The sequence below is a fragment of the Triplophysa rosa genome, linkage group LG8, assembly GCF_024868665.1.
Source record: "Triplophysa rosa linkage group LG8, Trosa_1v2, whole genome shotgun sequence".
Taxonomy (NCBI): domain Eukaryota; kingdom Metazoa; phylum Chordata; class Actinopteri; order Cypriniformes; family Nemacheilidae; genus Triplophysa; species Triplophysa rosa.
The window spans coordinates 5,124,640-5,149,013 of NC_079897.1; the positions used below are offsets into that span (position 1 = coordinate 5,124,640).

Below are 24,374 nucleotides of genomic sequence, written 5' to 3' on the forward strand. Positions count from 1 at the left end.
CATAAATCATTATTATTAGTCACCCATTATGTTTATCAATGGGTTTTTGCAAATATTTAACCAGTAAAAAGTATTAAAAAGTTCTTTGACAACATGTAATCATTTAAAAAGTAGGCTACGGTGTTTTTTTCTATTTCCTGAAAAACAGTGAATTTGGACATACAAGATTTCAGAATGACAGCGATGATATCTTCTGTGGAACACAAGAGAAGATGATTCATAGAGCATACGAGGCATGATATGGACCACAATTTACATCATAATCCACTTGTCCAAAAAACTATTAATACATATGAAATATGAAAAAAAAACTTGTGCTGAGTGGTCAGTAACAGTGTTGTTTTGGTGATGGAGGCTTTAATTGGGGTTTCTCTGGTGGGGTTAATGAGAGCAGGATTAACCCCTTGACATACAGGACCTGGCCACAAGCTTTCATTTCTCCTGCCTGACCCCACCACATGGTTCTAAAGTTCAGGGCTCAAATTCACAGACTGATAACTGTTTAAGTTTTGAGACACAAACAGACAGACTACAAGAGAGTCATAAATTTACTTGTAGAATAAAGGAGAACCATCACAATGTGTCTTTAAGGAGGTCTGGTGAGAATAAAGGCCATGATCATTTCAAAGTTTCCTACTGCCTTCAGACTTTTTAATGATGTACAGTCGTACAGTGGGCAGAAAAAGTCATTGTAAGAAAGCCTTAAAATGTATTTTTATGGCACTGCATTACAAAATGTCAGAAATGTAACTTTTTACATAATTTTATAATTATGTATGAAATTCGTTCTTCTGGATAAAAGAAAGTGTAGCTCATTACATCAACTATGGAGATGTTTACTCATTTTGCCAACCAAAAAATCTCTTTATTTTGAAATGTATTGTAGTATCTTCATAGTTTTAATGTTGCAAATTGGTGCTTGTGCCCTCTTTACAATTTTTGTTTGGTATTTTCAAATCTAATACAATGACAATTATTTATTTAAGTGTCCAAATTTTGAGACCACTGCTATGCGACATTAACAAAAACATTTAGATGAACATTTTTAGTGTAATTTTATTCATATCTACATTTCAATTCTAAATGTATCTGAACTAATTTAACAACAAAACACTAGGTCTATTTATTTTGTTTAGTGGTTCTTTGTCATGTTTCATCCTCATCATGAGAGGTTCTAATCCTCATGCTAGAAATCACGCAAGACATCCAGCTATATAATGTTTACAAAAATAAATCATATTTCTGCACAGAGCAGCAAAGTGAACTTTGTTCTTTTATAGAGAGAAAAACTGAATTAGTAAAAGACATCTAGCAGTTTGTAATAGTGTGAGTGTCCCTGTGCGATGTTTTCTTCGCACCTTCCGTGGAGTGCTAATGCAACCAGGGCGTTTGACGGCTAAACGGACATCACTGGGGACGCAGAGGATGCGGTGACGCTCCCTGCGCTCTTCGTGCCTGCGGTGGTAATGGATGCTGCCCGGGGGGGCGGGGGGCATGCAAAGGGTGAAGGTGGATATTCTGCAAAGATCCCCCTGTGGGCCCCCAGCCAAGTTGGATGAAAGCTCCTGAAGGCCGCCATTGTGGTAACCAATTTAAGAGAGATTTTCTGCCCCAGTGAAGGCACGAGGAAGCTCTCCTGTACCTCAGCCTCACTGCCCCTCCTTTCGCGTCTCCACGTCCCCCATGGCACCCTCTCTCCCACCGCTCGTTTTATCATCGGAGTGTTGGTTTCTGCACTCTTCAGAAAAACCTCAATCATTGACTAATCAGCAAGATTTCCCATCCTGAGAAACGGCTCAGCGGTGCATTTCGAGGAAATGGGCTCACCGTTACACCCCACACAGGTCTGCATCCACTAAATTATGAATTTTAAACTTAAAAAACATTGTAGTATTGTAGTAACATGAGGCTGACCTCAGATGCGATGGGGTGATGAGACCAGTGTGCTTTTCACATCCAGCACAGCACAGCACAGCACAACTGCTGAAGGAGTTAACAAATTTTACTAATACCCTCAAAAGCTTGAAATAGTTTTGTGCCATCAACACTCACATTGTGCTGTATCTGACCCCGTAAAGCATATTAGGGCAACGGTTAATCTCTCTCAGATAAATTATGTTTCTTTAAGGCGATTCTGAAAGAGAGTGACGTCAGTTAGATTCGAGAAGTAACAACAAAGGGAAACAATGGCCCTTTATAAGGATCTGGCTGAGCTCTCATTTCTTAAATGTTATTTTAGGGTTGCTACTAATTCTATTCATGTTATCCACATGGTGGATAATCTGTGTAGTTTTGCATTGCGGCTCAATCCGACATCTTGCAAAAATCCTACATAAACCCAGACTGAGCTGAAAATGAATTAAACCTTCACAGCTTACCTTAAATTAATACAGTTAACGGGATACTTCACCCAAAAATGAAAATTCTTTCATCATTTACTCACCTTCGAGTTGTTCCAAATCTGTATAAATGTGTTTGTTCTCATGAACACAGAGAAAGATATTTGGAAGAATGCTTATAACCAGACAGATTTAGCGCTCATTGACTACCATAGTAGGAAAAAATACAATGGTAGTCAAAAGTGCCCCAGAACTGTTTGCTTTTCTACATTCTTCAACGTATCTTCTTTTGTGTTCAACAGAACAAAAAACAATTATAAAGTAACTTTTCCTGCTACGGGAGTCAATGGGGGGCCAGATCTGTTTGGTAATAACCATTCTTCCAAATATCTTTCTCTGTGTTCATCAGAACAAAGAAATGAAGAGTTTGGTTCCAAAATGCTATGAATCCATTTTGATTAATTTGAGTTTTCTTTACAAAGAAAGTGGCAAGATGAAAACTAGTATTTTCTGTTTCAAAGTTTCACATAGCATCTTTAGGTTCTAGTAACATAAAAAATTCAAATCCACATTTTGATTTTAAAAGATTTATTATAAAAACTGATATAAATTAATAAATAAATGAATAAATCCATAACATTTTTTTTCAAAATGCAATAAATCCATTGAATCAATATAAAGGTTATTTTTCATATTGAAACTGTTGAAAATACACAACAAAGTGAGTTGATCCACATATGACAGCCTCTGAACTCAATACAATACTAATCTTACATACAGGCACTGGACTAAAAATACATTCAATCAGTCATCGCTCCTAAAATGAATTCAATGGGTCTTTGTAATGCTATAAATTAGTGCCTCATTTTCTTAATCTCTTCACGTAAATTATTAGATTTCGATGGTTTACGTTTCTTCCCCACCACAGAAACCAGCACAGGTTCATCAATGCCGTCCAAATTATTAATTTTTGTGTTTGTTTGTTGAACACAAAGTACAAAGTAGATCATGGAAACTAGGAGCCGACCGTATTCAGAGCGCCGCCATTACTGTTTACAATGCGTGGAATGGTGTGCTGTGATTGGTTGAGCGGATATATCGCATTCTGAAGAGAAGTGAGACTGGCGTATATTGCGGTTTGGAAAGAAAGGGAGAAAACATGACAGAATAACACGGCAGATATCGCATTTTGCGTAAAATTAAAAAGTGACATGTGATACAATACTGATTTTGGCGGAAACTCTTTTTTTTAATGGCGTTTATCGCGTTTTGGAACCAAACTCTTCAAATATATACAAATTTGGAACAGCTCGAAGGTGAGTAAATGATGACAGAATTTTCATTTTTGGGTGAAGTATCCCTTTAATGAATGTGTATGAAACTTTAAATAAAAAGAGCCAAAAAAAAGTCCCCATGAAATGACAACTTTTTTTCTTAAGTTCGATTTTGCATATGATACGCCTATTTTTGCGTGCATATGATACGCCAATTTAGCGCGCGTGCATATAAACCGGCAATTTGTCTTATTAACCTGTCCCCTAACCCAAACCCTAAACCTAATGTTAGCGTGCGTGCATATTATAACCTCTACCCTAACCCAAAACCTAACAGTATTATTTTAATTATTTCAGTGTTTCCTCTTCATGTACGTTTCAAAATGGCTGCTCTCCAGCGAGGTGCACGCATTGGCGTATCATATGCACGCAAAATTTAACTTTGGCGTACGTATTACACGATAATGCAACAGCGTATTATTTATACACAATTCATGAGACCAGGTTGGAGCATCGACTACAAACAGGTTAAGAATGACACAAGTGTAAGTAAATGTTGCCATCTGAAGTTAGATTTTGGTCTAAATCTTTAATGCAAAATGCTGACTTACCCCTGTAGGCACTGTTAAAAGATTCCCGGATCTGTGCTAGTGAAAATCTGTGGAAGAGGTCAAAATAAAAGTTTAGATTTGCTTTAAAACATCAAGGAACGTTTTGGCCCTGTTTGGAAATGTGATCACCACTGGAGAGGCACAAGGGGATGAGACAGAAGCGTTAGAGTAGAAACACAATTAAAGTGCTTCTTAAGAGATATTCGTGTGATTTGGTCCCTCTGCAGTTATCAGTGTTGTTTTACTGGAGACCTGCTGCTCTCGCTGGCTTTTATCACTGCACGCTCACTGCTAAAATCCCAACAACATTGGTGTGATGCTGCAAAAAGGCTTTCAGCATCGCAACCATCTTCTCTCTTCAGAGTTCTCCATCACACCCTTCTCCCTGCGGGATAGACCGCTTATATTCTCCCTTCACAAGTGTCTGTTAAACCACATTAGTACAGTTTTTAACCACCAGGCTTCTCAATTATTCATGGTCGTGTCAAAGTCAAACATTCCCATTTAAAGATGATACACTTGTTTGACCAGGAGAATGTCCGATAGTCATGTACGGACAGGAGAGCATCTCGGAGAAGATGGGCAGAGGGGAGGCTGACGCTGTCACATGGATGTAAGGTAAAGCGATAAAGACTGGGGCAGAGATCCAATCATATCTCTGATGGGGACCTTTGAAGGTTGACACTCGAGCACATGCTGACCACCATGACCGAAACAATGGGTTGCCCATGCCAAGTCTTTTATCACACACTTGCACTTTATTCTGTCCCACATCAAACAAACACTCGATGAAAGAACATGGGGAGATATTGGATTGTCCATTCCCGCACGTAAATATTACAGAAGGTATGAATAAATATCATTGTATGGATGCAAAATACTGGCAAACATTACTTATATGTGACATTAAATATGATAAATATGATACAATTTTAACTTTGACACGAAACTAACTTTAACTCATCACTAAACATAGGCCACAGTAGATGGTCTGGGTGAAGTAAACTGGAGACAGATTGGTGTTAAAGGTCACCACAAAACAGACAAAACCACATCCATCAGTATTATTGGCACCCCGTTCACTTGCTACATCGCACCCGCCGTTAACCAAACTACGAGCTTCAGTCTGACTAGTTCTCGCCCACTCACACAAGACTAATGACTTTAAGCCACTTTCACTCTTGGGTCTGCACCACCCCCCTCCAATGGTCCCTGGAAAAATTACTGACAGTCTGGATGAACAGAGAGGACTGAGGTGATGAGAAGGTAAAAGGTCAGACTGTAACTTCCTGGCTTGATTTAGCCCTGCTTAAGCAAAGACCCTGACACCTTGTTCATGTTTCATTCCTTAATGAGACTAATCTAAGAGTGAGTTTGACGCTCACTCTAGGCCCCCTCTTTTTTCCTATCCTCAACAGTCCGTCCGCTCAACTTGATCCCAAATCCGTCCGCCACCAGCCCTACCCAGGGCTGAAATGGATTGAGGAAAGAGGCAGTCGGTAGGGTAGGGGAGTGCATCGAGCCGGTGCTGCATTTGAACTTAACCTCCCTGTGCCCCATGACGGACGTGGCAATTAGCACCAGGGCTCAGCATCAAAAAGAACAGCACAGCATGAAGCTTTTCTAATTAGTCATATGAACAGAGGCACTGGTTCGGCCACTGCATGCCTGTCCGCCCGGGCTACAGTTTGGGAATGGCTTGCTTTCACCTCAAGGGGGAATATGGGGGAACTTTTCACAAGTCAAAACTGGAAAAGCTCCAGTCTTTTTAACAGTCTGATGCAGCCTTACTGTTCTGCTCTAGAATTTTAAGATCATTATTAACCATGGCTACCTAGTACAGCTGTATGTTTGACATTTCTGTTAAGGCCCCTGAATAGAGGATGATTGTTGTATTTCACGCCTCAGGATTAGTACTGAATCAAATTAATCCACTTAATATAATGCGATTGTTAATACTGATAAAACAACTTGCACTTCTTAAGACAATAGAAAAATATGCCATCATAATGTTGAAAAATATGCACAGACATTTCTGTTTTAAATTAACTGCATGGAATCAAAACGTTATGGAACTATAAACAATTAACAAACTAAATGCTCATAGTCGAGCACTGGCGTAAACCTTTTTAAAATACTAAGGTTATATTTTGCTTTTTTGAAGATGGTTTACATTCTAGTAGGCTATATTTATGTAAAATAATAATTTTATGCGCTGAGATGATGTTACCAAATATTCAATTAGTGTTTCCCAGTATTAAAATATACTAAAACTATTTCCTAATAATAAAACAAACAAATAACTGAATAAAAACTGTATTTAAAAAACGACAACGTATTATCACAAGATGCGCTTCTGATGGGCAGATTCAAGATGAAAATCAGAATATTTATAAATCAACGTGTTTTGTGTTAACACAATGTCTTTATAATTTAGGGTACCACCTTCGTAATAATGGTCCTTTTAGCTCACCACAGTTTGATTGATCCGTAGTGCGAAATTACAAAAAAACAAGAATCGTTGGTATGCGACAGGTGTGTAAATAAAAAATAGGACCCTCCAGTTTCCCGTTCCTGTATTTTGCCTGTTTAAAATGCTAGTGTGCAGATAACGTTCGGGGTCTTGCTGTATCTTTAAAAATACGATTTTGGTTGGTTGGCACATCGGCCCTGAAAGTGTGAATAATACTCAGTAAGGAGTTACGCTAAGTGGGAAAGCTTTTAGCACATTATCTGCTGGCAATTGCACAGTAATCTAATTTTTCCCAGGCAGGGTCTCTTATAAAATATCTGCAGCATTGGATTTGCATTTGAGTGTCGCCTTAATGTGTTTAAACGCTGTAGTTGTGTGGCACCAGAGAGTGACATTGAGGATGAGAGGTGATTCCTCAAGCGGAAAAAGCGCACGAGTCAGCGCTTCAGCCCTACGTAACGTTACTTATATACAAACTCCCTCGTGAGGCACGAGGAGGTGCAGCAAGTTCATCAAGGCAACGGTAAGCACAGATCATGCAAAGATCTTCTATGTGGAAACATCAAAAACTGATAGCTTTATTGGGTTTTCATAGGCTAACGTGATGTGCTGTAACGTTATAGAAATAGCAATTTAAATGGAATCCCTCTTACAAGCATATTAGGGACCAATGAAACCTTTGTGGTTAAACAAAGTGCCTTATTTGTGGGAAAACGTGTTTTGTAAAGCTGCATAAATGATTTCATCAAGCTTGATCGGCATAAGCTTACAAAGTGTTTGACTTGACAAAGGCCCTGTGTCTCAGTTTTGGCATAAGGGGAGAGATTTGTACTTATCAAACGTTTAATAGGATAATGCAGAAAAAAAACAGAATAAAAGTGGTCCGTAAACAGATAAGATTAATATTGAATGTGCGAAAATATCAATATAGAAACTATTATAATTATTTGAGAATATTAATTGGTAATTGATGTTGCAAGTTATATCTCAAAAGTTTTTTACAATGATGCAGTTAAGGTGTATACTGTGCGGTTCATCTCAGAATAAAATTCAACTTTAATCATAATAGTTTATTAATAGAAGATCATAAACACGTTCCTAGAGGTTATAGTCACATTTAAGGAGGTCTGTACTACTCGTGTGAATTTTCTCTCAAGTCTTCTTAAAATAATGGAAGCTAATAAAATAATAACCAGCCTTGTTTTGTTGACAGATGTGACGTGCAAAACTGTAATGAAGTTTATCTCTTTCATTGTACAAGAGGCAGCAAGAAACCTACAATTTCTAAGATATTACTTATTCATTGTAATTAATTGTTAGACAATGTAATAGTGACGTTGCTTGTGTCCAGTCACATAATCTTAGTAATATAGCCTAATAAGATACGCCTTCTTCACATCGGTTTATTAGCCTGTCACGTGTCATTATTAATATTCAGAAGCTACGCCTTCAGTATAGTAGGACTGGTAAATGGACGCATAGTTGACGGCAGAGGACGCCGAAGAGCCAATGATCTTGAAGCAACACACCGATTGGTCGTGGCTGACTACGACTGAGGGGCTTCTGAAATTAAGGGGACTGAAAGTGTCCAATACTTACAATGAAAAACCAGAAAACTCAGGGGTGACCGGAGCACTGCGCTCACAATGTCCCAGACGATTTGGAACTAACAGCCTGTAGCCTTCTATCCTCCTAGTGTTGACTAAAAATAACGTCTTGATTTAAAGCCGTTTCGAGGTCAAATCTGGACATTTCTGGTTTTGAGAATAGATTTGAGCATTCGCATCATGGAGTACACATCTTCCCCGAAGCCTCAACTCTCGTCCAGGGCGAACGCTTTCTCCATAGCCGCACTCATGTCAAGTGGGAAATCCAAGGACAAGGAGTCGGAGGAAAATACGATCAAGCCGCTGGGTAAGAGCACATATGAATGTAAAATATGAAGGAAAGTTTTGAAAAGCGTCTGTCTGATCGCAAAAGACATTGAATTGTGACAGCCTACTATGGCATCAACGTTTCTGCCAGAACACCACCGACACTAGACAAAAAAAGTATATAGTTGTATTTAGGATTAAAGTAATTGCGCATATTTTCAGTGGGTTATACAATTGCGTAGCCTACCGTTTGTGTCTTGTGGTCGTACAAGTGTAATAATTTTAAAGAAAGGGACATAAGGCTTATATGAACAATATTTCCATTCAGAACTTAAATGAAATTTTTTTTAAATAAAATTGTTGCATGTTTTTTATGCTTGCAGATTGTATACAATTTCATGTCTTTAACTTTATGGCTCATGAAAAGCTTATAATAATGTGAAAAACGGTTACACATTACAGTCCAAATATAAGAATTAAGGCCTACGGAAGTGACTGTAAAATGGAAAAATGCAAGAACGAAGAGTTTTGCTTCTTTATTTTGCTTATCTGATATCGTGTTGGTGCTTTTGTACAGTTGATCAATGTTACATTACAGACGAAGTTGCAATATTCTTTTAAAAAAGAAAATCCTTCAGAGCGATCATTGCACATAAAAGCCTACATTTTACAGGGAAGTATTTTAGATAATATAATTTTTGTGTTGCATGGCTGCTGTGTTACAATTGTTAGGCTACATGGCAAGCAGGCCTCATTTTATTTTATTTTATTTATAGTTAACGTGCCATATCATTACGATGTCATTAATGCTCATAATGTTATTTTATATGTATGTGGTGACGAGGTTTATACCTGAATGGCACTCCCAGACCTTAATCATTTTATAATGGTTCATACACCAAAATGTGCGAATACGCTTCTAATGGTCTTACATTATTTATATTGTAGAACAATTCGTGGAAAAGTCATCATGCAATCAAAACCTCGGCGACCTTCCTGCCCTGGAAACCCACGGCGATTTCAACAGCAGCGCGCCTCCGTTATGCACCGAGCCGCTTATTCCCACGACACCCGGCGTGCCCAGCGAGGAAATGGCCAAGATCTCCTGCACCCTGGAGACTAAAGAACTGTGGGATAAATTTCACGATCTCGGCACAGAAATGATTATCACAAAATCGGGAAGGTAAAAAGGCTAATATGGTTTGAGTTTTTAAACCGCAACCAGACGAATTTATAAGTTTTACTGTTCTTGGGGAAATTTCATTCATACGTTCAATTCATTGTGGCCTATTCGCCAGCCCAAAATCTTTGAGATCTTTAGTAGAATTCTTTAACTCAGTTCGCCTCTCTATTTATGTATATATTTATTTTGTGCATGAAGAGCGTAAAACATTGTTTGTAATTTAACATTTGACATGCTGCTTATGCACATTCATTTCAACAGACGAATGTTTCCGACTATTCGTGTATCATTTTCCGGAATGGATCCGGACGCCAAATATATTGTACTAATGGACATCGTTCCTGTGGACAATAAGAGATATCGATACGCCTATCACAGATCATCTTGGCTTGTTGCTGGAAAGGCAGATCCACCTTTACCTGCAAGGTAGGAACCTTTTTACGTGTAGCTTATTTATTGTTTTGCTATTGTAAAATTGTGGACACCAGCGGCTACTGAAAAAAACAATAATTATTACAGAAACTGCTCGTTTTAAGATGTTGTGTTTTTCGATTTCAATATATACGAATACTTCGAAAGGATCAATAAACGTTAATTTTCTTCGATTTATCAAATTATTATAACCATTATAGAAACAATAATACTTTAAATGTTAATTAAAAATTTGCTTTACAGATTAAGATTAAAAAGAAAATAGTTAATGCGGGCAAGCAAAACATTATTGTCCCTTTGCGTTAAAATGCCTGAATTATATAGTCTGCAAAAGATAAAAAGCTTTTTATTCGTTTTGCAGGTTGTACGTGCATCCAGATTCGCCATTTACCGGTGAACAGCTATTAAAACAAATGGTTTCTTTCGAAAAGGTCAAACTTACAAACAACGAACTGGACCAGCACGGACACGTAAGTCGTGAAATGTTTTTTTTTTGTATTCTGTGTAAATGCGGCCTTAAATAGTTTATATGAACATTAAAAGTCACATCTACCACACTTATTATAAAGAATAAATACAAATCATATGACATCTAACACACCAGCGAGCCCGTAAAATTAAACTCACTTATTTGATGACTTAATATGACAAGTGCAATGTGATATAGGCTACACACACTTTAATTAAACGTGTACAGAGACAGTTTGTTACAAAACATTTGAATTTAAAAGGGTTGTTTCGATTTTAAATTCTGGGAGTATATATTTTTTTAAGAAAATAGGGTGTAAGACACAATAACGCTTTTCATTGTACACTTACGATAATGTTTAAAATGATTTTTGCTAAGCAAATGTAATAATTATTATTCACGAACAATAAATTACAAATCTGTTTAAAAAATAATGAACTAAATGACGCTTGGATTTCACAAAAGAAACAAGAAGAATACCATCATTTATATTATTTAAGACTAAACGCATTGGAATATAGAATATCATAGAATATCTTTCAAATGTATTTATATTTAAAGTTAACCTCCATCGCATAGATAACACGTGACAAGATAAACTTACAAAATTGCTGCAATATGTATATTTCATAATGTTTTATGTTTTCCGTTTTTTAGATTTGTGTAATGTACCTGCCATTTTAATTGTAATTATCCTATTTTAAAAATACAGTCAATTTAAATACATTACAAACTCTACATATTTTTGTTATACTTTATGAATCTTTTGTTCAACAGATCATCCTCAACTCCATGCACAAGTATCAACCTAGAGTTCATATCATCAAGAAGAAAGATCACACGGCCTCTCTACTTAATCTTAAATCTGAAGAGTTTCGAACATTCGTCTTCACTGAAACTGTTTTCACTGCAGTCACTGCCTACCAGAACCAGCTGGTGAGTCTAGCATTGCTCTGAGAACAATATTACACACTATAAAATTATCATATAGGTAATTCGCTAGGTCAAGCCTGTGTATAATGTTTTAAGCTATTTTATGAAACTGTAACACAAATAAATAATTATCCTTTTGAAATGATTTGAAATGATTGTTTTTCTGGCTTTAGAAAAATATATACTGAAAGGCATCAATCATTACAGCCAACCCTGTTTATTTTAATCCTTTAGAACAAAGACTTGGGAGAAAAAGAAGTGATGGACTAATTAGAAGTTTTCACATTTTTTGCTACAGATAACCAAACTGAAGATTGACAGCAACCCTTTCGCCAAAGGCTTCAGGGACTCCTCAAGACTCACAGATATTGAGAGGTATGAGGAATTCTGCTGCTGGATGTGTTGATCTGTGTCTTGCGTTCGGTGAGATGAGTGATTGCGGTGGGTGAGCGAGCAGCTGTACCGTGGAGTGAAACGTGTGGTGGGGAACATTTAGTGGATTCATTAACAAGTGCATAAGTGCCTTTTCATTAGATAGATTCTCATGTGTGGGTGGCTTAAACAGAAGAGAGAAAATAAAATGTAATTATAAGATATAAATATTTATTTCATGCTGGCTAATGAATGTGATGTATTATTCATAGTTTGCGCATGCAATAGTGTAAAGAATTTGAACTTGTATTTAAATAATGCAATATCAAGGGGCAGGAGACATGATACACAAAACGATGAAATGATCCCTTAAAAAGTCGCTAAAGCTGGAAATGACAACTCTGTGCCCTGCATTCTCAAATTAGCATTCTAGTTAAACATCACAAGGCAAAATTCATTTAAGACGCATGCAAAAGTACAAACGAAAGTCAAGGACTGCCAAAAATACCAGACAAAAATGCATCCCGGATCCCGGTGTCTCTCTATTTCTTCTCTTTGGAAAGGCTGTGAATTAGATCTGATCAATTGATCTTCAGGGAGCTGCAGAAATCGCATTAGTCTGGAGTCAGGCACTGCACTAAAACACAGTGTAATTCAATTGGGCCCGGTGACTGATTGAAAACAGCCACCCAAGTTGTAGGGCTGCACGGCCCCTCTCCTCGAGAGCGCATCACAGATAAAAACACACATATTTGTATTGCGCTGCTGACAGATATTGCACTTTCCTAACCTAATTGGGAGGCTAATGTGGACGCATGGCTCTTGTGATGCAGACCATTTCAGCCTGTCTGAGGGGTCTAATCTAACAGGAGCTAATGCACTTACTGCAAGGCAAGCAGACACGCTGCTCTCTGCACACTTGTTGTGTGTTAACGTATTTTTATGCAGGTGTTGTTCGGGCTGATGTTATGTTTCTTGACGATACCCACACAGTCTGTAGCCTTGATTTATAGGTGCCAAAAATAGTATGACAGATAACAATTGTTTTGTTTATTAAAATGCAATGCATTTATTGTAAAATATTTTTATAAGCAGTTGTGGACGAATAGATTTATTTTGGGCCGTTGTCTTTCGGTTTTGCTGTAGGGAAAGTGTTGAGAGCTTGATCCACAAGCACTCTTATGCCCGGTCGCCCATTCGGACTTACGCTGGTGACGAGGAGCCCTTGGGTGAAGATGGTCACTCGACACACAGTAGATGTAAGACAATTCTCAACAATCGGCAAAGTATACGTTTTGACAGCAGTGCACTTTTATTTGCTGCAGACAGGTCATATACTGTAAATGATGTGGATATGTACAATTTTGCTTTTGTAGGTTCTGCATTCACTGCTTCGGATAACCTCTCCCTGAGCTCCTGGGTCACCACCGCGTCTGGTTTTACCGGGTTTCAGCACCCTCAATCACTGTCTGCCATCGGAACCAGCACTGCTTCCTTGGCCAGTCCTCTTCCTCACCCCATCCAGGGCTCTCTATCCCCTTACAGTCGACTGGGAATGCCTCTCACCCCTTCCGCCCTGGCCAGCTCCATGCAGGGCAGCGGGCCTACCTTCCCCTCCTTCCACATGCCACGGTACCACCACTACTTCCAGCAAGGGCCCTACGCCGCCATTCAAGGACTGCGTCATTCCTCTGCAGTCATGACTCCGTTCGTATGATTCCTATCAATTACTAAGTCAACCTGATAAGATTTCCCTTCTGCTGGCATGTGAAGACACACGGCACACAAACACACGCAAAACACACGCTTACACGAACTTGTCCTCGTCTTCAAAATTCATGAGGAAAAAGCCAGTTCGACACGTGTAAATAACATTGATTGACACAGTATACCCAACGACCCGGACACGCTGCTTCCCGCAGTCGTACCGGAGAAAAAGAGTAAATGAGAAAAAGGTCAAGTGGACATGGAGTTTTCGAGGTGTAAACCAGAATGTCAAGCATGAGTTTTTTTTAGCATAGATAAGACTCGGAGATGGAAAAATTTTCATTTGCAGACATGTTTATGCTACCTTTAATGATTCATCTCATGCTTTGTCCACCCCCTTTCATTTTTTAAAAAATGGATATAGAGCTAAATGAGGGACAACCTCAAGGACAAACACTGGACATCTGCTGTTTTTCTTTACATCAATCACCTCTTATTGATATGATATCTGTGGAGCACTCATTTTTCTCCTACAAATCATTGACAATAGAGGGCGCTGTGATTCGGGATGTTTCAGAGCATCATTAGAAGGAACATTTATCCATGGTACAATACAAAAAATTATGGGCAGGCCATTGTTGGGTTTATCTTTATGGGCAGATAAGTAAACCCCTCTTTAAAGTGGGTTTCCAGATATTTTGACTATGCTTGTTTAGTTTGATAGCACAAACAACTTGTTATTCTGCTAAACTAAACATTACGAGATAATCTACAAATGAAATGATTTCATTACAATCACAACTGCGAACCATCAACAAGCACTATGAGGTTACTCATAGTCACTACCAAAAAATTAGTTGTATTAAATTGAATGTATATCTGCCTAAGACTGCTTGTCAACAGCCAGGAGGAAGTCCACACCTGTAAATAATTGGTTAACTTTGGAATAATAGGCTTTTCCCCCAAGGGAACTGGGAAATTAGGTGATTTGTGGCTATGGTGATCCTGTTTGTATGGCCGACAATTCGTCAGCATCCTGTAACCAAATCACAGAGAAACTTTTTTTGCCATAATAGACAGATGAAGGAACTAGAGTGTGTGTGCGTGTGGTTATTTGTATAGGTTAAAATACAATATTGGAATGTTCACACTAAAACTCATGAGATTTATTTTATTTGATTATTTTTATTACAATTAAACAACAATTCAAGCAGTGTCAATGTGCAAATAATTACAGTCAAATTTTGCTTTTCAGGGTTCAGATTCAATTTACATATGAAATGTGATGTTATGAGCCACTGAGATGAAACCAAAATACATTTGCTTTCTTCAATTAACATATTTTGAAGACCCTCTCACTTCTTCAAATATAAATCATGCATTTCATGACCCACCATTTCAAGTCTTTGATTTGTTATGAATGGACTATACCAACAGTTATGTAATTGCAATGTATTAGCAAATGTTTTCTTTCTTCTTTTTCTGTTTGTGTGTATTTTAAATGCAACCTTCCTGTAAGGAGACATCTAACAATGTTTTGATGACTTTTTTAAGTGCAATATATTTATTTCAGCTCTATGAAAAAGATATGGCTAATGTAATATTTGAAGCAATGATAGATGTTATTTGTAAACCAGAAGAAATATATATCACCCCAAACTGACCTTGTCAGTGTGATTTTTTTTGTTGTCACTTTGCATTGTTCTCTTTAATCGGCTTATAGCCCACAATATTCAGTCGGTTGGCAATGTATAAGCACTATTAAAATTCTTTACATTCAGATAAGTTTTAATAAATATAGTAGACCTAAATTTAACAGGCACACAGAAAATATATATACATTTAACACATGCAGATCATTTAGACTGTGTCTAACATTTAACTGGTCATACCATACATTTAAATACATTTTAAATTAACATATTAATCATTAAATTACTACTTAGGTCATATTAAATTTAGTTTATGTGCATTCTACAGTAACTTCATAAATCGTGGCAATAACTATGTCTCTGCATGTTAAATGTATTTTTTAGAAAAAATGTAAGACGATATTGAGGATGTAGCGTAATGAACAACCACTTTCCGCAGTAAAAAAATCCTACTACTGTTAAATGTACACACTGACAGGTTTGCACGTTTTACATGATTATTCATAAACAGAGAGGCAAACATTCTGTAAAAAGTTTATCATATTGCTGTGTCGATTGATTAAGCTTGAAGTATTGGTGTGTACATAAAAAAACGAAGTGATCTGTGAACTTTCTACTTTCATAATGTTATTCATTTCCAGTCTTACAAAATCACACTCAAAAAAATTACAAATTACAAATATTTGGGTTACAAATTAATGTGCAGCTTTGGAACAAATTATTAACCTCACCGTTTAATTGCATGTCATTTTAAACAAAACAGTTGTTGGAATAAAGAAAAAACCTTTGTTCACCAAAACAGACAGACTGGCATTTCAGAATCTATACATGGGACCTAAAAGCATATTCATTATATTTAGTTCAAGTAATTTTGGATATGCTTTAAATCTCTAAAAAATATTAGACTATTTCTGATTAACCACACAGATGTGACACCAATTATCATTAATTATTCTATTTTAGAAAAAGACTTTGGGAAATGCCTATGGAATCTGTAGCATAATTCTAAATATAAAGAAGGGCTCTCTATCACAGCCATCGTTTTATAGACCAACCATCAAATCGATGCAGGTCGTTAGTCACCGTTTCACCAGGAAGAAAAAACACTATACCATCTGATAAAAATCAGTTACATCCTTTAGAAATAAATAAATAAGCAAATAAATAACATCCAGTGAGAGGGTGATTGGATTAAAGAGGTAGGGGATAGGCAGACTAAGGCCCGTGAGGTATGGCCAAAGAAATTGAAAGGAACAGTTCACCACTGAGTCCATTTTAAGGAATAAGAGCGTAATTTGCACAGTGAATACTGCCAGCCAAATTGAATTTAATTTCATTCAATTTTGCATGTTTTCCCTTTCTTTTATTTTTTTACTTCCTCTCCGGTTCTTTTAAATGTCTGGATAAGACAAAGGGCTACATTTTAATGGTGCAGCCGGGAATGAAAACGAGAATGTCTTTGCCTTCCCGTGCATATGCCTATGCACAGCCATGACAATTTAGTAATCCTTTTATAAATGCACCGACTATTTATTTGTGAATCAAACAATTTGATGGCGAAATGTTCTATTTCCAGAAACATATTGTTTGTTCTGTAATGCTTGTGTAATATTTTCCAATTGTGTCTTGATGGTTTCTGGGTGATTTCACGTTTACTTCCTCCCGCAATTTTAGTGTCAAGAGTAGGCTGGTAAAAATACTTAAGGCAAAATAATACAAACTATAGGCATACTCGATTTTTTTACATTCTTTGAGTGTCAGGTCGCAATCATGATGCTTGGGTGTTGCTAATGAAGATGTTCTAGCGCGGGCTATGCGGTATTGAACGAAAACCGTATGTGAACTGGTCGGTTTTTTTACTAAAACTGTTTTACACATTCTGAAGAACTCCAAGCAGAGTAAACATGATGGAATCATTGTCTGACAGAGCACTCATTGGAGATCTGTTCTCATGATAAGAGTTGTCCTACCTTGAGAAAAGGGAGTGTAACCCGATTTGCACAGTTACTTAGTTGAGCCTGGGTGAAATGAGCCCAATAAATGTCTCTGTCATGCATAATTAATTGTGTTGTTACAAGGAACCGAACAAAATCTATCTTCATTTGATTAGAGATTTTCTGAAGGCACTGAAGTGCATGATGCTCTACTTTGTCTCCATCTCACCTCAGTGTCTGTGGATAGGATTGGATAGATGGATGTAAGAGGTTGGGCTCTGGAATGCAGAGGACTTTTAGTTATGCTGTGTACTGAGTGAAAGCGTTACATCAAAAAGACGTCAGTTGTATTAATACCAAGAAAAATAATGTATTAAAAGAAAAAACACATCACTTGGTGCATTCTATTTTGAATTTGTTACACAATATAAAAAAATGTATAAAGTCTTTGGTTTGGATGCATGAATTAAAATTACTTTTATAGCATGTTCTGTTGTAGTGGATTAAGTCTAGACATGATCTATGATTATTTTATTGTATTCATTTAGTGTAATTTTTCTGTTTTAATTTAAGGAGGTGAGAACATTTAATCGTCAAGAAAATGAAAATTGTATACATACTTCTTTTGTAAATAAGTCCTACATAATATATGCAGGGGTGTTGCAAATGTTTTTAAATCAGTGGCGCCCTCTATCGGACGTAACAGAAACCGTTCTGCTTTACTTCATGAAAGAAATAAAACCACTTATTACACTAAAGAACCAAAACCTGATTTTATTCAAAAACACACCTTGTTTCAATGAGATGCATATATTCATATCTGTAAATATTTACTATTTATTTACACACAAGGAGGAGAAAAAATTGTTTTGCACTAAGTAAATCCATGGTTCACCATGTCTTATGGTATTGAGTGTTCTTTGATCAGATCAGAAACAAGTCTTCCGTAACAACATGGACTGCACATCCATGAAATCTCAACCCGACTTAAAAGACGGGAAGAGAAGCGTTAGGCAATGGCATATGGGGGAAATTTTAATACCACTGAAGCAGCATTGCAGACTTGCCAAAACATGGCAGATCATTATGTTCTTTTTTATTTTCATTTGTTTCTGCAGTCTGTCGTCTATTTTTGTTTTTTGCTTTCTCAAATGTGCAACAACTATGTGGAGAGGTCTGAGTTCAGTTGGCAGCACGTTGAGGTCCCTCGGGGATGAGAGAGGTGAAGAAAGTGCTGATGAAAGACCATGCTGCCGACAGGAAGCCCAGCTGATGCGGACCACCGTTTATGGGATCTTCCGGACCTTCCTCTCCACTGTCCCCCTCATCGTCTTCCATCCCCTCGTCCATCATTCGTTCCTACAATGGTGAAATAATGAAGGACATGGCTTAGTTAACTTAAAAACTGCTTAATGTATTTCTTTAGGTAAAATGTTAAAAAACTTGACAATAAACCTTGCTCTAAATATCAAATATTTGTAAAAACATCATCGCCCACAATAACTAACCATCTCCTGCATATCATGATTTTGCTCCGCCTCATCTTGTGGACCTTCTCCAGCCCTTGGATTCTCTTGTTCAGCTCTAAAGGGAAACCATCCTGCCTGGTGCCTGAGGTACACAAACAAAAACAAACTGTATAATTCATACGAACGATAACAAGATAGCTTCTCCAATACCAAACTTCCGGCTGTGACCTACAGATAAACCAGCAGCATGGCACCGATCACCATGACAAAGCGGCCGAAGGAGGAATAGAAGTATACGATGCTGAGAAGGATGGCGGCACGTGAAACAGTGTACATCCAGTCTAGCCAGTCCCGGTTTAACTCGTCATCGTTCAACATGGCTCCTCCCTGTGCGTTCAGCTGAATGTTGGGGTTGCCAGGGCGATCCTCAGGGGCGGGATTGGGCCCCATAGGGGCTGCAGGTTGGTTAGGCTGAGCTGGTTGAGTCGGGGGGCTAACGCTGGAAGCAGAAGACGGGGCCGTACTGGAGGCCTGGGACGCTGCCATGGCTGCTTGACTGAAAGAGAAAAATCGTGAGATTAATGGTTCTCGTGAGGAAATCAAAACAGAGGCTTCTTTTTTTTTTGATAAACAACATGAAACTTACTATTGCACATAATAATGGCGAGCATACATCTGCTGCCACCAAAACATTTGCATTGGCATATACATAGGCTGGACAGGAAAGCCAGCAGGGGTACCACCTTGCATGGGAAGAGGAATTCCTTCAGGCCTGAGTAAGGAAAAAACATTCAAATTTAAAGTCTGAATAACAAAGACATCAACAGTCATCTTATCTTGGATTACGTTATTGCGTGATGACCTCTGCATGACACCAGGAGGGGCCGGATTTAAGCCAAGCGTGTTCGCTGGGTTCCCTCGGTGCCGAAGACCTTCAGGGCCTCCTGAGCTAGCTGGGCCATCTTGACTGGGAGTTGATGCTGAAGATGACGCACCAGCACTGTCTGAAATCTTGGGATCGAGAAAAAGTAACACAGATGCTTACATTAACACATTTGGAAGATGCTCTTATCCAAAGTGATCTTCACCTTCTTCTTATCTATGGACAGGTCAAATCCCATGGTACTGAACCCATGACGTTGCCATAGCTATTAGAACTGCTCTACTAGCTATGGGAAAGAAACCTTTTCTCTCTATACATGATGTCAAATGTACCAGGGCAGGCACTTACTGGAGAGCTCGAATCAGTGGGGGTCACAGGGCTGCTGAGAGTGGGAGATGAAGGTGGGGTTCGAGAAGCACACACAAGGTGGACCATGTGGTATTCATCTTGCTGTTGGAATTTAAGGAATAAAAAATAGTCAAATAGTGTAAAGATAAAATAGTATAAATAACAGTCATATAGTATAGAAGTTAGTGTGTTGAATTAAACCAGATCAAAAGAGTACCTTTCTAAGCACATCTCTTAACTGCAAGTGATCCAGCAGAAGCCGTCCAGAATAGACAAGTCTCTGGTCCTTAGATGACTAAAAGATAAAAATAGACTATAATAAATGCATTTTATGAAAAAGATTTCATAAAAAAGATGATGATAGTGAAGTATTACTAAAGTATGAAGATTTGCAGGTCTGCATGTGACTCTCAGGCAAAATACCAGCAATGCCAAACATTCCTTTAAAGCAGGTGGCATCTAGTTGTCATCTACCAAAGTCAACTAGCTATTTCAAAGGCTTCTTATGAAAAGAAAACACTTTTCTTCTCTTTTGTTTACTAAAGTGTACTAAAGTGGTTTAAATCTGAGGCCTAAACTTGGCTAAAATCTTCAAGAAGTGAGGCTCTAATGATCTTGCTACCTAACAAATGCAACTGATGTGTACATACATATCTTTCTTTTCAGAATAATTTTAGAACAGATAACACACCCGGCTTATAATAAAATAATTGCCCCATAAAAAAAAAAGTACTCACCGGCTTGCTAGGATAAACTTTGGAGATGTGTTTTTTCAATTTCTCTACTGTCCAGTTCAAAAAACAATTGATGGTCTGGTCATCATATTTCTGGTTGGGTGCCTTGATGACAAGAGTAACGGGGCTGTCAACTGTACCCTGGTCCATGTTTCATACTAAAGCAGCTCTGATCTTTTAGATGGGGTTATCGCACACAGCAAAGGTTCCTGCACAAGGCCAGGAATGCTTTCCCTCATCAGAACTGATTCATGATAGGTGGCAAACTGTAAACGTTTCCTTCATATTCCTCTCCAGGCTGTTTCTGCACTCAGTGACACATATAATCGGTACCTTCAGTAAGATGAATGTGGCAGAGGCAACTGGGTGCACTTTGTCGACCTAGGAGAAGAAAAACAAAGGAGATCTTCAAGTAAATGAAAACAGCACACTTCCCTCTATATGAAACAACAATTAACCAGTTCTGCTTGCAAACAAGATTATTTTAGATCATACTAAAGAACTTACACAAGGAGAGCAAGTATGTACTAAGTCAAATTTGTTCATAATAATATGTAACGTAACTGATTCACCTAAACCAATAAAACTGAACCTGCTCATAAAATATCACATTTACAAGCAAGTTCTTAACATGTATTGAGTGTTCTTAACAAAACACATAGAAAAACACTGTGAAAATAAAGAAATCAGTAAATATCGTGTTCGTGACAGTTGTCAATTCTGGTAACGTTAACTAAATAAACAACATCACCTACAGTCGCCTCAAATCAATGGTTGATGTACTTGATCAGCAAATCTATCTAAATTGCAAAGGCTTTATACTAAAATCAAGCCTTTACCGTCAAACTAAAAATAAACATACATAGATATGATAAACAAACAACATACGACCACCTAGCCAGTTAGCAACTCACACCAGATTAGCCCAAAGATCGCAGAACGCTGAATATATACTTTTTTTTACTAAATATAAAGATGGTAGTTTAACTACATGTTAGGAGAAAACAAAAACTATAACGTTACGCACCCGATCAATTTCTCTTCCCCAAAGACTATTTTCGTGTAAAATGGAGTCGGGCGTAACTCCGGAAATGACGTCAGGAGAACTAAGGACAGTTCCGCACATTTGGAGATGCTTCCACACACAAAAACGGGACCCATGTGATTGACCTGAGACCTGTTTTAAAAATTTTCTCGAATACAGAATAAAACTATGGGGTGTCGTGATTGTTCCTAGATCAGTGTAAAAGTTCTTCACGCTTGCAGAAATTCACCGATTTCCACAAAATAATTTGTCATGGGGAAATAACATGCATAAAGCGATTTTTAACACATGACAGTGTGCAGTACGATGAAAAACGTATTATTAAAGTTAGTCTTGGAGTGGATTATAGAGGATTAACAGATTAGATAATTCAATAGGAATTATATTGCTTTTTAGGAAAATTAACCATAGTTTTAATGTAATAGTAAAAGTGTAGTAACCATGGTTTGGGCAGACTGATTACCATAGATTTAATACAAACATCATGTTTTAACTGTGTGGTAAAACCAAAGTAAATTTGTGATTACTATGGTTACTATAATTTAAAAAATGGTAAATTTGCACAAAGGTCATTACTAATAAACTTTTCTTTTTAATTCTAATAATAAAATGTTGCTATAGTGAAAGATGTTTGTGGGTACCTCTTATTAATTTTATTTAACCTGTAATACAACAAATTAGGAAACAAGGGCATAGAGCTAGAAAACTGGAATAAATATATATTTTTAATCTCACAAGCACATTACATACAGAATATACCCAGTTTCACACATTTTGCAATACAGCATTAATGCAAATAATCCTTATACTCCAGTTTAATCGCAGTATAAAACACAAGACATTACACACCTAAGTTTTACATGAATTAAGATTGTTTCAGTTTATTTAATACCTCTTGGACAAGTCTTTTGCTATACTTATTAATCTTGTGATGCCCTGGCATCCACCCAAGTAGAAAGCGATGAAAGTCTGTCCAAGCAAAAGCAAACATACTTCTCCATGCTTTCTCCAGCTCTGGAAAATTGGTTTGCTTGCCCACGGATATCCGCAACTCTGAAAAATAGTGATCTAAAAGTCCAGGCACTTTCCTTTCACACTCTCTCTCATTCATACAGCTGCCTAAAAAATAAATAACATCCTTCATTCCACAACCTCCACCGACATACTGAAAATCTACAGCTGCAACCTGCAGACTATCCTTGGAGAAGCAGAAATTTGCTAGTTTTGCATCGCCATGCAGAATTGTAGTAAAACGACAGCTGTTGAGGATGTTGTCTATCTCCGCAGCGGCTGCTTTGAGTTTTTGATCTGACATGGCTTCTAACTCTTCAGGTCTTGTTGCTAAATGCCAATATGTTCCTACAGACCACAGACCTTCTGGAGATACACCAAGAAAGAGGCCATGAAAGTTGGCAATCCAGCTGAGGCATGCTTTCATTTCAGCATCATTTATACTGTTTTTTCTTTCTGGGAATCCTGCCACATCAAGGTCTTCCAGAACAATCAACTGCTCATCACCAAATGACTGGGAAGCCAGACAGATGGGAACTCGACAGTGTTCGTTGGTAGTGTAGCTTTGGTACCAATGACTTTCTACTTGATAGGATCGCACTTTGCGCTGGTGAGATATGTCTGAGTTCCAACCTCCTGGATGTTTCAGGTTTTGGGGAAACTTTACATGTTTGACAACAACAGAGGGCCGGTCACATCCCTTCAAGTGGACTCTTATTATTTCACCATAACCACTCCACAACGTCTGAATCTTCTCTCCAATCTGAAGAGACTTTGCTCCACATGCTTTCAAAATGAGCTCCTCGTGTTCCTGTTTCATTCTAGTGATTTAGATTAGAAAAAAACAGACATTTACAGGTCTATAAACCATATTTAGTTGTATTTAAAAGTTAGCTCAAAACTACCTAAACGTATTATTACTGTAAACCATACATTGACAATATTATTTAGAATATAGGCCAATTCAAATAACTTATAAAAGAGTTACACTAAATCGTTCGTATAGCAGGCTACTTATGAATGAATAAAAAATGATGAGGTTAAAATACAATTAGCAGATTAGCGCTGCAGTGTCTTGTCGAGTGTCGATTATCAAAGAAGCCACTGGACAAATAAATGATCCAAGAATTTGTCTTTACGATATACACTTGTTTGCATTTACCTTATGTCTGGCTGTGAAATGTGTTCGCTGTTCGGCAAAAGACGACGTAGTAGCAGGTACAACTTCCGGCACACGAAAAGGGCATTCTGGGAAATGTAGTCTATTGGTGGGCTCATTTTATGAAAACTGTAACGTCCGGATCATAATCATCCCCAAAACCACTTAATTATATTATCTAGAAATAAGATGTTATTTTTGTCAGGAAGGCTGAGGTTTTGTATTTTTTTGTCCCCTAGCAAGGCCCAGTGACCATATTTCTATATTTTTGAAACAAACGAATCAACACAATCATTATTGATTTATTTAGCAACAGGGTAGCATTAACTAAAATATCGAGAATTACTGGATTTCATGACTGCTCCAAACTGGAACATTTTATATATTTAAGAAAATAGTAGCAAGAATTTTAATGTATTTTATTTTTATTATGAATTGCTCTTTTTTTGTTTTACACATTTGGGCTACCTTT

At 37.6% G+C, this 24,374-nt stretch overlaps 3 protein-coding genes across 4 annotated transcripts; 1 reads left to right on the plus strand and 2 right to left on the minus strand.

Annotated features, from left to right (window-relative positions):
* The first annotated feature begins 8,229 nt into the window (after window positions 1-8,229).
* Window positions 8,230-15,316, plus strand: tbx20 (T-box transcription factor 20). Its single transcript, XM_057340426.1, has 8 exons — window positions 8,230-8,611; window positions 9,520-9,754; window positions 10,016-10,180; window positions 10,548-10,656; window positions 11,433-11,591; window positions 11,887-11,963; window positions 13,107-13,219; window positions 13,337-15,316. The coding sequence occupies exons 1-8, from the start codon at window positions 8,485-8,487 to the stop codon at window positions 13,675-13,677; spliced, it is 1,326 nt and encodes a 441-aa protein (XP_057196409.1). The 5' UTR covers window positions 8,230-8,484; the 3' UTR covers window positions 13,678-15,316.
* Window positions 15,317-17,998: 2,682 nt separating this feature from the next.
* Window positions 17,999-21,823, minus strand: herpud2 (HERPUD family member 2). Of its 2 annotated transcripts, none has more exons than XM_057340140.1 (9): window positions 21,715-21,823; window positions 20,691-21,068; window positions 20,171-20,248; window positions 19,954-20,055; window positions 19,585-19,733; window positions 19,369-19,494; window positions 18,955-19,278; window positions 18,762-18,864; window positions 17,999-18,612 (listed from the first exon to the last, which is right to left on the minus strand). In XM_057340140.1, the coding sequence occupies exons 2-9, from the start codon at window positions 20,835-20,837 to the stop codon at window positions 18,436-18,438; spliced, it is 1,206 nt and encodes a 401-aa protein (XP_057196123.1). In that variant the 5' UTR covers window positions 20,838-21,068; window positions 21,715-21,823; the 3' UTR covers window positions 17,999-18,435. The 2 variants fall into 2 exon arrangements, with proteins under 2 accessions (XP_057196123.1, XP_057196124.1); XM_057340141.1 differs by lacking the exon at window positions 21,715-21,823 and adding an exon at window positions 21,602-21,623.
* Window positions 21,824-22,445: 622 nt separating this feature from the next.
* pkdc (protein kinase-like domain containing) lies at window positions 22,446-23,970 on the minus strand. Its single transcript, XM_057340509.1, has 2 exons — window positions 23,906-23,970; window positions 22,446-23,564 (listed from the first exon to the last, which is right to left on the minus strand). Exon 2 carries the CDS (start codon window positions 23,561-23,563, stop codon window positions 22,598-22,600), a length of 966 nt encoding a protein of 321 aa, XP_057196492.1. The 5' UTR covers window position 23,564; window positions 23,906-23,970; the 3' UTR covers window positions 22,446-22,597.
* Between the last annotated feature and the right edge of the window lie 404 nt (window positions 23,971-24,374).